Below are 13,491 nucleotides of genomic sequence, written 5' to 3'. Positions count from 1 at the left end.
ATTTTTTCTATTTATACAGCGGCTTTCATAGGTCTGAGACCACCTAGAGGTGGACTCAGACTTTTGCTCAGCTGGTGACCCCACACATCACCGACCTCCAGGCTCTCCCTCCTCAGATAGAATATTTTACTGCGCCTCTCTAAGCAGTGGGCTGTGGAATGGCAGCCTCCCAAGAAAAATCCACATGTACGCACACTTCATAAAGTGTGCGTATGTGGGAGAGCTGGCAGATATGGTAAAAATAGTGGCTTTAGGTGCCACATTTAGCTCCGTCAAAGGTTTTGAAACAGTCCGATTATGAAAGCTTTGTGTCAGTGTGGGGGTGTGGGAATGGAAGGATTTCATTTCCATTGTACATTTACATCGGGCCGCTATTACAGTTTTTTTCAGTCGCTAACAAACGTTTTTCTAAACAGTAGTCACATTTTCAAAACTCTAAACACGATTAGCACAACATCGGTCCTTTGTGGCCATACCATTCACACATTTCATGTTGTTTTCACACAATATGCAGTCAGTGAACACATTTATATAATGCTTACATTTTCTTAACAGACAAGCTATACCTCCAAACAAAATTATGGATTGTTTTTGTATTATTTACAAATGTTAACACACAACATCCCACAATTGCAAACACAATATTCCAAACCTTAGATACAGTATAAAAACCTCTGCTTCTGTAATACAGTAATATCAGTTCTAAAACAATATATCTCAGCTGATAATAAACAAACAATTGAATAATTGACACACAGCTGATGTATGTTGGGTATATTGGGTCAACCACAGCTGATTCCACTCTGGCTTAGAATCAATGGCATTACTAAAAGGAGGACTTTGAGTAGTGATGTTTTTGGAAACAGAAACCGAAAAAGATGTCTGGACGAGGAAGAGTTAGAGCAAGGGGCCCAGGGAGAAGAGCAGGCCCAGTGAGAGGAGCAGTGAGAGGTGTAGTAGTGAGAGGAGCAGGAGTAGTGAGAGGAGCAGGAGAAGTGAGAGGAGCAGGAGTAGTGAGAGGAGCAGGAGTAGTGAGAGGAGCAGGAGTAGTGAGAGGAGCAGGAGTAGTGAGAGGAGCAGGAGTAGTGAGAGGAGCAGGAGTAGTGAGAGGAGCAGGAGAAGTGAGAGGAGCAGGAGTAGTGAGAGGAGCAGGAGTAGTGAGAGGAGCAGGAGTAGTGAGAGGAGCAGGAGTAGTGAGAGGAGCAGGAGTAGTGAGAGGAGCAGGTCCAGGGAGAAGAGCAGGCCTAAGGAGAGGGCAAGGTAGAGGTATAAGAATGCGTGGTGGTGGCATTCTAAGGGCTACAAGGGCAGTGGTGAGTGATGGAATTCGTGCCACTATCATTGACCATGTGATAAACCACGGTCTTTCACTAAGGGAGGCTGGTGAAAGAGTACAGCCCAATTTGGGGCGGTCAACGGTTGCGTCAATTATACGCATCTTTCAACAAACCAACAGGTAAGTTTGCATTTTACATGGATTGTTTCTATTCTCACTTGACATGTCAATGAGGCCATACAGTAATGCATATGTTGATTTTTTTTGTCCCTCAAAAGAATGCAACGTCTTCCTCCCTCTGGGGGAAGAGGTAAGCTCCTTAATCATCAACAAGAGCTTGCCATAGTAGATATGGTTGTTGCAAATAACGCAATTAAACTGCATGAGATTCAAAGCAGAATTTTGGAGGACCAAGAGATATTTCACAATATCAATAGCATCAGCCTCGCAACCATTACGCGGACATTGTCCAAACACAGAGTGCGGATGAAACAGCTCTACACTGTTCCCTTTGAGAGGAACAGTGAGCGAGTCAAGGTGCTACGACAACAATATGTCCAGGTATAGTGTGTATATTCAATTCAATGTACAGTTCTATAAGCTTTGCACTTTTCAAGTAGGTAACCTACTCAGTAATAGGTTACAGTACTGTATGGTATATAGTACTATAATGGCATGATTTACATAAATTTTGTTTCAGAGAGTTATGGAATTGGAGGCCAACCAGGCCCCTCATGAATTCGTATACGTGGATGAGGCAGGATTTAATCTGGCCAAAAGGCGTCGACGTGGAAGAAATGTCATTGGAAAAAGTGCCACAGTTGATGTTCCTGGACAGAGAGGGGCAAATATCACTATGTGTGCGGCAATTTCAAATGCAGGATCACTCCTCCACAAATGTCAGGTTGGACCTTACAACACCGAGCGCCTCCTTGCTTTTCTCGATGATCTCCACCAGCGCCTGGTTCCAGAGCAGGATCAGGAGGGTGAAAACAGGAGGACCTTCGTTATCACCTGGGACAACGTGGCCTTCCATCACTCACAAGCAGTTACAGCATGGTTTGAGGTCCATCCAAGACTGATTCGTCTATTTCTTCCACCCTATTCACCTTTCCTCAACCCCATAGAGGAGTTCTTTTCTACATGGAGGTGGAAATTCTATGACCATCAGCCACATGACCAGCTGTCCCTCCTTGAAGCCATGGATGCTGGCTGCAGGGACATCACAGTTGATGATTGTCAAGGGTGGATCAGGCATTCCAAGCGGTTTTATCCAAGGTGTATCACCTTGGATAACATCAGATGCGATGTGGATGAAAACTTGTGGCCTAACCCTGAAGATCGCAGGGATTAGATAAAGGAATTTTGTGCTTTTTTTTAGTTCTCCCTTTTTACTGGGCTTTTTGCTGTTGCTTTTTTGTTCATGGATATTTTGTTAACTTTACAGTAAACAATACTGTAAAACGTTTTCTGTTGTATCATACTGTAAACAGTATTTCTACTATACCTCCTGTAGTAAACAGTAAAGAAAAAAAAACTGATTAGCTTTTTACTGGAATGCTTTTGAATGTGAACATTACATGTGGATATACAGTACAGTTCCCAACCAAAAAATTTGGCGTAAAAAACCGTGGATTGCATGTTTTGCATGCAAATACCTGTAAAACTGAAACATAAAAGTCTATGCAGTTTTTGTAATGTCCACAATAGCCAGTATTTTGAAACCTGGTGTACTTTGATTGGCTGCATGTTCCTTGTGAAGTGAAAACAAGAGTTATTCTTTGAAAGAATAATTTCATTTTGAGTCAGATGTCCAGTGTTTTGGTAAAATTAGTGTGTGCAGAGAAAGATGTCTTCTATTTTGAAATGAAGAGTTAGTATATAGTTAACAAAATGTGCTTTTGAGAAGAAAATGATCTATTTGTAGGTGTAAGTCTGTGTTAAGAGTTTAGAAAAAGTATTTTAAGTATAGGTAAGCGCTCGTTAGCGATGGAAAAAAACTGTATTTGTGTAGCCTACCTTGTCATAGGAGCAGTGATTTGTGTTTCAATGTATAGGCCTATATGCCTTTTCCAGAGAACTGCACCAAAGGCAACTGATAAACACCAGTTAGGCACTTTGCAGCCTGTGCATGAGACTGAGAGCTACAAATGTAGTTTATTATAGACATCAGGCCAAAACGGATAGAATCTAATATAACAACTCCCTTAATGAAGGTTAAAATGTTCAGTCATTACTAATATTGTTTTTTAGAGGGTTGATGATCATTTTGTCAGGTGTAGTTTGTGGTGCTATATTGCATTATACACACAGACACGTTTACTCACTGATATCAATAGTTTGCAAAATGTAATAGATACACCTGAACCCAATGGCCGAGGTCCATAGACTTTATGTAGCGATTAAGTGGTGCGTTAAATCAGTGATTAATTAAGGGTAAATGCAACCTATTTTATCTATGCCAAGGTAATGCTAATCGACCTTAACCACGGCCACATAATGATACCGTCTTTAACTTTATTGCATAATTAGACCTGGCCAACCAGACACACCCCTGGCACCCCCTGATGCTCAGACAATAAATGTAAAGATAAAGTACAGTGAGAGCGGCTCCTCCCTGAATACTGAGCTCTACTTTCCATTGACCTCAGACCATTATGCTGCAACTAACAAGCAGTTAGTCTAAGAATGTCGTTTTTTTCTATTTATTTTTTTCACTTTCTTTAAGATAACAGAATCATAATTTATGGATCTTAATGAAAAATCACTCATGTTAAGGGGACTAATATGTATGACAGTGTGGAATGTGGTGCAGATCGAAATAAAAATTTGGATCGAGTGAATTTGAATGTGGTTTCATAGGGGGAATTCTGGGTCTTGGCCTAGTTCCTAGGTCAAGGCTGGCTAGTGGCTACCCAAGGTGAAAGGGTTTTCTCTGTCAGGGTCCCGAGGCTCTGGAACTCCCTGCCTGATGAGGTTCGGCTCGCAAAATTAACAACAATCTTACAGGAAAGCATTTCTGAAACGCGACTTGTTATTTTTTTCATTACAACAATCAGTCTTATATAGTTCCAGTGGGATGTTCCTGACCATGGCTCAGTTAACGAGAGAAAGAAGGGATACAACAGCCACTGGCAGTCTCTCTGAGGACACATGCACAGAGAAAAACGAAAGGATTCATGTAAATGTGGTAGATGATGCATTGAGTGAGAGATGAGATGCTGTTGTTAATAAACAGAGAATATCTATGCCAAATGACTTCAGGGAAAGTTTAGCATGGGTCTCATTCATTAGAATAGTTTCTTATTTTTATCTACCTCTCCAGTGAGCATGTTGGGTACAGATGCTTTATGTGCACTGAATGCAGTTATTTACTCTGCGCTTTATAAAAAATAACTTCTGTACATTCAACTGTGTTGCAGTTATATTGGTGGCCAGCTCAATCTCAGGATTTGTCTTCTATGTTGATGATGCAGAATGTTCAGTTTGGCTAAATCATATCCAGCCTTAGGACACACACACACACACACACACACACACACACACATGAGACTGATGTTATTTCCATTAAGGCCTCTTTACCACTCAATTTTCTGTTCCATAACATGGTGAAATTTTGTTCAGCTTTCTTTTCTGTTCCATTGCATCCTAAATGCCAGTATCTCTTTGCTTTCACCTCTGAAGGTCAGCAACATTTATGGCAGAGAACTGTCCAGAGTTTCTGAAAATTGATTGCAATATATGCCACAGGGATAAATGGAGTTTTTGATTATGCTCCCATGTTGGAAGTGCATTCTGTCAGTATGTGAATGATCTCCCAGTGGGTTCCTTCTGCGGAATCATGCAAATCCATTCCCATTCCCCTCCTAAAACATTTCAACAAACAATGTCACAGAGTATTACTTGCCAAGCTGCTGCTTAGTCAGCCAAGGGTACACTTTTGAAAATGGATGCCATCTCTTCACCAGACAAACTGCTGTCTATAGCACCTCCTCCTCACACAAAGACAGGAATGCCCTCTCTCCTCGGCATAACTCAGTACTTCATGCAACAATACTGAAGAGGACATTGTCCTTCTCGCGGCCACACTGAACTCTGCACCTGATCCTCCATCAGTGAACTGAACACACGCTCTTACATCTGCCTCAGCCTTGGGCTTGAGAGACTATATGTTCCCTTTAACCTGTATTTGCATGAAAAGGCTGGCTTCTCCTTGGGCATTGTGGTTTATAATCATGTCTCTCAACTCTGCCCTATGGCTTTTTATTCTTTAAAGCTGGGCCTTGTAGTCCAGGGAATGACAGTTTGTTTGCAACCTCTGCTCAACAAGCTGAGTTGTATGCCCTGAGATATGCCTCGGTTTTGGCTGAGATGTAAACTCAACAATGACACCTCACGGAGATACCCTGATATGGATAGAGGCATCCATAACTATGTGCTAACTCTATCTTACATTTTGAGAAAGTTTCACTTACAGGTTTTTGCTAACTGACCAGAACTTAGTAGCTATCCATCCTTTATACGAGACATTGGGTTTGTAGAATAACCAAAGTTTCTCTTAGATGGGAAAGACCATATCAGGAGTTGCTGACCACGGTGAGGGTGGGAGGGAAAGCAGAACTGATCAATGCCACGAGGTGCCAAAAAGAACAGATCAAGATAAAAAGGTTGTACTGTGCAAAATGACGGAAGACAGAGATTTCACAATAGTAGACAACAATCATCAATGGACATTAAGCTTACACAGTTTTATAATTTGGCCATGACACAGATCAAAACATAGCGAATTCCAACATTGTCAACAAGTCAGCGATGCACCTCTAGGTACGACTGTTGCAACAAGACAACAGAGCAAGAGGAGTCATGATCCTAAGCACTCAATTGATAAAAGTGTTTGGGCCTATACACACATTGATCTTTTATGTTTAGATTCCTTCCAATCAGTTTCTACTGGATTATAGCTGTTGATTCTAATAACTTGCAAATGGCAGTTGCATGTACATGTAGTATCAGTTGTAAATGATTTCAAAGCCAATTTCTGGAGGCCTTTTCTAATAAGCAGCCAAGTTTGTTAGCAAGAGTTTTCAGGATCATCGAGATGGTTCACTTCTGGGTAAAAGCAATGCCTACTGACCAATCAATTCTCTCGCAACATGGCTTCACTATTCATAGATGATGAACGGCTTTGATGGTGAGAGGGTTTCTTCGGAGAACAATTTGCTCAGAGACCAACAAACCTCTTTGGCTTTTCCCTATTTGTATAAGAGGAACCCTCATTATTGCAGAGGACCACATCATCAGCAGGAGTGCACGCCTGTGTAGGAGGGACACTCCTGTCTTCTTCATTTAATTCTTTTTTTCTTTTGGCTGCAAGCAACATCAAAGCCATTTTATTTTGCTTTTGTACACTGACTACTCTATCATCCTACAACAGAGACTGATTGAAGAACTAAAGCCTGTTGTACTTATAGGATATGAAATAAAGTATGTTTCATATGTATTTGTTTGTCTGCCTCCAAGTGGTTTTGATACCGCCCGTTTTGGAGCTGAACGAATAAACAAAACATTTTCATACAAAGCCATCAGAAAATATCTAAACAAAATTATTGATTGGAATACAGAAATATTATAGGTTGCTTGAAAATATATCCTTGCAAGTTGACTTGCGCATATTTAAGATTATACTGAAAGACAACCAGTGTAACATCTTGTGGTTCTTAAAGAAGTTTCAGGGTTGTTTTATTCACATCATTTTCATTATTTTACTTATTCACCTTCATTTGAAATGTTTTTGTGCTTAAACCCATTTTTTTGAATTATAAAGATCGAAAAAGGTATTGTCATTGTGATCAGTCAGTGCATTAACATGTTTGAGTGAAATTATTCATGTTTATGTGACTAAGACATCGCATTTAGTCGGTCGGAAAGGCAATAGAGATTTATATCTCTCTGGAGCTTTTACCCTTTCCTTGGAAAAGTTAAGTGGTGTGGGGGCCTAATGTGATCAGGGATCCTTACTTTTTGGGAAAATGACCACTGTTTGGTTATGTTATATGGAACTCAGACCATCTGTAGGATAGATATTTGTGTTTGATGTTGAGCTCTTGATTAAAAAGAGAGAACTGCTGTTCAATTTGCTTTTGTAATAACGCATAAGTGCCATTGTTATCTTTGATGTCAGACTGGCTAGTCATTAAAACAAATTGTTTCTAGGTATCCGAGATATCATTGTCAACTGGGCTTAGTGGGAGCTGTTATTCTAAGAAGAGGCCAACTATAACCTTATCTTAATTGAAGTTTGGTTGGGGAATAATGGTTAAATAGATTAAATTGTGTATCTCACATATGGGTCTTTATATAAATATATCTACATTCATCCAAGTCAACACAGAGTGTGTTGTTTTATTCGTTTGTTTTCATGATCAAATATTCAAGCGTAAAACTCACTGCCTCCACAGGGACTCACTGTGAAACTAACAAAAATCTCTACATTATCTCACATAATGGTAGAAAATTTGTTCTGCTGTCACATCACCTGAACTTCATGGAAAAGTCTTACAATGCTGCTGTCTGTCAGCGTAACTAAAGCTGAGTTTGCACAAACAGAAACAGCAAAAAATCTGAGGCAGATGGAGTAAGAGGTGGGGCATGAGTCTGAGAATAAGGGGATGGTGCACAAACACAAAACAACATAAGAATGATAGTATCACACTGGAATCCAATTTGGAGGCCCAATCAGAGCAATGTGAAAGGAGTGTCAAGCTGAGGTGAGGTGGAACGACTTGTCTGATGAGACTCTGTGAGCGCACATCAGCAACCATCTCGCTTCACGGATAAGAGAGAGATTGTTGGCTGGGAAAATCTCTGAATGGTTGTGAATCTGACATAGTTGTTTAATAGAAAGGGTTGATCTATTTGAATCAGGGTTTGGATCATGAACTGTCAGAGAAAGAGTAGAGCAGAATTGTACCTTTTATAAAAGCTTGTTGCCAGAGCAACCATACGTATGCTAACCTTTCCTTCAAGTCCGTTTCTTTTACTTTGCTATTAGTGCCCTCAGAAGCACAGTGAAAGTGAAAATCAAGTGTTGAAAGCGATCATAATGAATTAAGCAGCACTGAGAAAATAAATGTGTTATATATAGTCCTATTTATTCCTTTATCTCATTTACAAGTCAGTTTCTTTGCCAGTTCTTCATCCTGAACTAAATTCACATTGGATCATTCTGCACCATTAAGTCCAACGCAAATGTTCACTGCACAATCTTTCTCTGTTGCTTTAACTCAACCATACCTCAACACATTTGGTTATTTTCCAAAACGACAATCTCTCCATTAGCTTAACCATTCTGTGTGGCACATACACTGCAGAAGTTAAAAACTTTTTCAGAGATAGTCCACTAATTACCTACTCACTACTAGGAGAAGTGAGTACATGGACGCGGCTCCAAAAGAGGCTAACAAAGTACATTTACGCTAAAAACATGGTGTGAATGGCACAATTTTAGTCAAATTTGAATGTCTGTGCTTTTGTTTCATACGTTTGTATGAGAGCACAGTACGGAGGAGTTTTCTGTTGTTTTTTTCTGTCGTTTTTGTACGTTTGAAGAAGTGATCACCATTTATTTCAATTGTATTGGATTCGAATGCAACGCTGTTTACCCCAGAAACGTGTTTTGTGGAATCAAACATTTCACCAACCGCTCCATCTGCATAGTGGTGAGAAGATAATGAGGGGATTTAGATTTTTGGGTGAACTATCCCTTTAAAATATTGGTGTTGGATAAAAATCCTGAAACAATTGAAGGTGGCGGTTCCTGGTTCTAATCCCAGTTCTGCCGGTGTCTTTCTGTGTGGAGTTTGCATGTCTTCCTCATGTCTGCCTCGGTTGTCTCCAGGAAGTCTTCATACCACAGCCCAAAGACATGCAGATTGTTGTGAATGTGTGCATGAATGGTTGTTTGTCTCTGTGTGTTGGCCTTGCAATGCACTGATGACTTATCCAGGGTGTACCTCGCCTGGCCCAATGTCCGCTGGCATTGGCTCCAGCTCAATCTGCGACCCTAAAAAGATAAGCGTTGAGATAATAGATGGAAGAAACAATTGTCTGGTGTCAACATCCTTCATCTTGGCTCAGGGAGGATTTTGACAGAAGAAGTAAGTGTGTACAGAACAATCAGTGGGGGTTGCCAGCTCTGCAACAAGGTCATGATCTCACTGAATTCCCACTAAACCATCTTTGTTGTATAGGTTCTCATAGACACTGCGGTCCGGCATGGAAGCCTGGTGGATGAGTGACTTGCTCACCTGCAACATTTGCTGTCAGATAAGAGAAACTATACCTTTAGCTGCACTGTTTTATCAAATACCCAACTCTTTTCAAACATAAGGAGCAATTGATCCTGAATTTATACATTGGAAAGTAGAGATGCACTTGTATATTTCTGAATGCAGTTCTCAATGCTTTTTTAAGTATAAGTATCTCACTGCCAGCAAAGGGTCAGAGCTATAAGATGATTAAAGATCTTTCATGGCCATGTAATGTTTTCTTAAAAACCTGAACTTGTCATGACAGTGGCCTGACACGGAACTGTCTTGTAACCGTGGCCTAACCTCAGAGTACACCTTGTTAATGTTCTTGTAAACGTCTTTCAACTCTCCCGAAGCCAGATCATATTTCATTTTTCTATTGAAAAGAGTGCACATTTTAGTTCATAATCGCCTCTGCATTACGCCAGGGGCCCATTCGTCTCTGGCTCCTCTGATTTATGTTTCACTAATCTCTGCTCGTGGGCTTGTACGGAGTGTGAATGGAGCTAGTGGCTGACCTGGATATCTGAGAGCATTATACAGCATTGCAGGGACTCTCCAGCTTTGGGAAATTGTGAGGATGGCACAGTGCTGTGAGTACACATTGTTAACACGTCCTGTGCTTGGAGAGCCAGCTCCATGGGCAAGTTAGTGGCTGCACTTATCAATTAGCTCCAACTTACTGTTGCTGCAAGAGGAAATCACAAAACCACTTTGAGGTGTTTTATTTTCTATGTATCCTTTATACATATAGATGATGAGGTGCAAGACTTTTTTTCCAAGGGAGTCATTAAAATGTTGCACTAACCAACCAGCTATATTTGAGATGAAAGTATTTCTTAATTTCTGTGGTTTATGTGGGGTCTGTGCAAACTGATGTGAAGGTTGGGGTTCTGTGTTGAAGTGGACTAACTCGGCTTTGGCTGTGGTTGTTTTCTGGAGTGTAATTTGCACATCAGGGAGAGCATTCCAGCTGTGATGAAAGGAAGCTGATTCATAATTCATGGAGTTGTAAATGTGGGTGCAACGGGCTAATGGGCAATGTGCTGTTATGTAATGAAACACAGCATAATGAAATTTAGCAATATTGTCTGACCCCTGTGATAGGAACTGGGGATTTCTAATGAATTTAAGACTTATGGTTTATCATGTCAAGATTGATTTAATTTCTCCGTAAAATACGGCAACCCCCCTTTGTGCGAAGGTGAAGTCATTATGAAGAGTATATATCCAACTCTCACATTCTCTCTATATCCATCTCTCATCTTCTCACTGTCACCGCCTGCAATGGAAATAATTGACATGGGTCTCACTTTTGAAAGTGACACTTTAAGACTCTGTTGGAGCACAGGTCAAACATTCTTGAAAAAATAAATCATTAAAACGGAGAGATAAAAGAAAGGCAGGAGGACAGATTATAGAGGGAAAAGGATAAACAGAGAAAGGGTGGGAGAAAGGGACGGCAGCAGCATGCTAAAGAAGTGCAGTTCCTTTGTTCTCATGCCACACGCAGGAAAAGGCCACATCAATGCTGTTGGCTGTTTCCAGTGAATAGCAGGGAAATTTAAAAAAAAGAGTGGCGAGAGAGAGCTCGGCGAGAAAGTGAGCATATGAGATTCTGGAAGGGACTCAGTCCTCCCTGTCACTCGACCACCCTCCCCAGAAAACACAAAGAGCATTATGCATGAAGCCCAGAAGGTCTCTGAGCACGCACCATGCTGTCGCCCAGCTCCGCCATTACAAAGTCGCTCCGACACCATTCCTCCAGGAATTCACAGTGCTGCATAACACAATGAAATATGTTCAAATCAATGAGGAGGTTAAGAGGTGATAATTCTTACAGCTTTCAGCCTTGACCACCTCCTCGCTGCCCCTATTGAAGTGTGACTAACAGCCACCTTTCAGATATGACATCTCCTTCCCTCTGGGTGGAGGCAGAATAGAAATGGCATGCCGGAGCCATAAAAGATATTCAAATACATTGTGTCCTTTTTCCTTTTGAAGTCTCAAAGTGCTGTCTTGGATTTTTCAGATTTTTGTGGATTTTCTCCTGGGTAGAGGAGCAAAACTGCCTTATTCTGCAGTAAAGTTTATAGTGTTGGGACACCAGATATGGGTGTGGCAATCACCCAAACGTTGTGCAGATATTTTTTAGCAGACACAATTAGAAAAGGAAAAAAGACAAAGATAAAAACCTGAATCAGACTGAATGAGCTATGTGATGGCATGTGCTGATAAAAGGGCACCTCATAACACAACTACCGGCACAAATCCCAGCGTGTCAAGGAGTCTCTTGGATAAACCCAGTCAAAGATCTTTACTTTCTGCTCGCTGATATGCATGTTAATGCTGATATATTTCTGGGGTTTCCTTTTCCTGTATTCATCTGCACGGCTCGAGGTTTGTTCTCATTATACCTTTACTGTGCTGTTATAGGGTAAGAAAATATGACTTGAAATTCATATGATGACACAGTCTTGACACTTATAATTAATTTATCTATATACTTTTCACCCTATTCATCTGAAATTAATACATGTGTAACCAAGGACGTGTGCGACACCATTCAGCGCGTGGTGAGACAGTGAACTCTTCCCCTGAAGACTTTAAGAACATCTTGTTCTATGAAAATTGATAACACATACTCTGTATTGCTGTCTTTATATTCAGCAATACATAGTAAATACTTTGAGAAGCTGCAAACATTTTTTATTCGAGAGCCTTTTCCAGTGATGTCTAGGTAATCTATACGTGGTCGAGATTAAGGCCTGAGGATGTTGAACCTCCTACATATTGTTAGGCCCTATGACAATGGATGGATACCGAAATCCAGTTCTAATCAGACACCAGGATGTGCAGCAGCAATAACCACGAACCGAGTGCTGGGAGAAACAGCCAGAGATGGTGGCGGTCTGCACGGCCAGTAAACCGAGGGAAGGAAGGGAGGAGCATACTGCTTGTGTGACACCTGCACACCAAGCTCATCAGCCGTCAGTATGGGGGTCCCTGACCCGGCTGTGGGGAGACAACGGATGACGAATGCGAAGTGGAAATATTTTTCTGTAATAACCACTGAAGCCCTTATTTTGTGTTAAATAAATGTAGTCGGGTTAGGTTTTATTTAACATAAACTCAAAACTGTTAAAAGTGAATCTGTTAAATGTCATGTTCCAATTTAAGAAAAAAGTGTTGGTTCTGGCACCATTTCGGCACCATTATAAAAATATTGATTTAGAGCACCAGAATTGGAAAAAAAAAAAAATGATGCCCAGCCTTACATGTGATTTGTGAGAATGGACCATACAAATATATCTGGATTTGATCAAACATATTCCGCAGTTAAAATGAAGGAAACGGCAGCATTAAGCATTTGGACTTCTGCATGTTGACCCTGACTCTAACGATTCAAGAAGACGCTGTAATAGCATGGACATCTCTGATCAAAACTACATCACTGGAATACACATTCTGTTTAAAGAACCTCACAGAAACCCTTTAAGAATAAGGCCACCATGAAAAGTGCAGTGTAATGGCTGAGCTTTGTGAGGGCCAGAAAGACATGTGTCATTTAGAATTCAGCTGCGTCACCCGAGAGTCCGAGCCAGTCCAGACAAATATTGGTTTTGTGTCAAAAAGCTACTTGAAAGTAAGATGTGATAATCTTTCTGCTAATGGCCTGGCAAAGGCCTCCTTATTATTCTGGCCCGAGCCTCCCTCTACTTAGGGTGTCTCCACAAGGTTAATTAGTGGAGGGTCCCCTGAGGTTCCCCACGCGATGTAGGCTTAGGATAGTGGAGGTGCCTCTACACAAACAAGGTTAATGGAGCCTCAGATAACTGCCCTTCTTCTATTCCCCTCATCCACATGCATCCACATGGAGAGTGCATGCTACTGCTGTGCCTGGGT

General features: G+C 41.0%; 1 protein-coding gene across 1 annotated transcript; it reads left to right on the top strand.

Annotated features, from left to right (window-relative positions):
• Positions 1 to 1,153: 1,153 nt before the first annotated feature.
• Positions 1,154 to 2,630, top strand: LOC128446366 (uncharacterized). Its single transcript, XM_053429395.1, has 3 exons — positions 1,154 to 1,456; positions 1,555 to 1,837; positions 1,977 to 2,630. Exons 1-3 carry the CDS (start codon positions 1,275 to 1,277, stop codon positions 2,628 to 2,630), a joined length of 1,119 nt encoding a protein of 372 aa, XP_053285370.1. The 5' UTR covers positions 1,154 to 1,274.
• The last annotated feature ends 10,861 nt before the right edge of the window (positions 2,631 to 13,491 follow it).

Source organism: Pleuronectes platessa, chromosome 2 (genome assembly GCF_947347685.1).
Source record: "Pleuronectes platessa chromosome 2, fPlePla1.1, whole genome shotgun sequence".
Taxonomy (NCBI): domain Eukaryota; kingdom Metazoa; phylum Chordata; class Actinopteri; order Pleuronectiformes; family Pleuronectidae; genus Pleuronectes; species Pleuronectes platessa.
This window is presented reverse-complemented; position numbering and strand designations above follow the sequence as displayed.

Excerpts from the sequence above, each read along its gene's own strand:
- LOC128446366 (XM_053429395.1), top strand. The coding sequence starts at position 1,275 with ATGCGTGGTGGTGGCATTCTAAGGGCTACAAGGGCAGTGGTGAGTGAT. Across the intron at positions 1,457-1,554 it reads ATCTTTCAACAAACCAACAG|AATGCAACGTCTTCCTCCCT; the intron begins GTAAGTTTGCAT and ends GTCCCTCAAAAG. Across the intron at positions 1,838-1,976 it reads TACGACAACAATATGTCCAG|AGAGTTATGGAATTGGAGGC; the intron begins GTATAGTGTGTA and ends ATTTTGTTTCAG.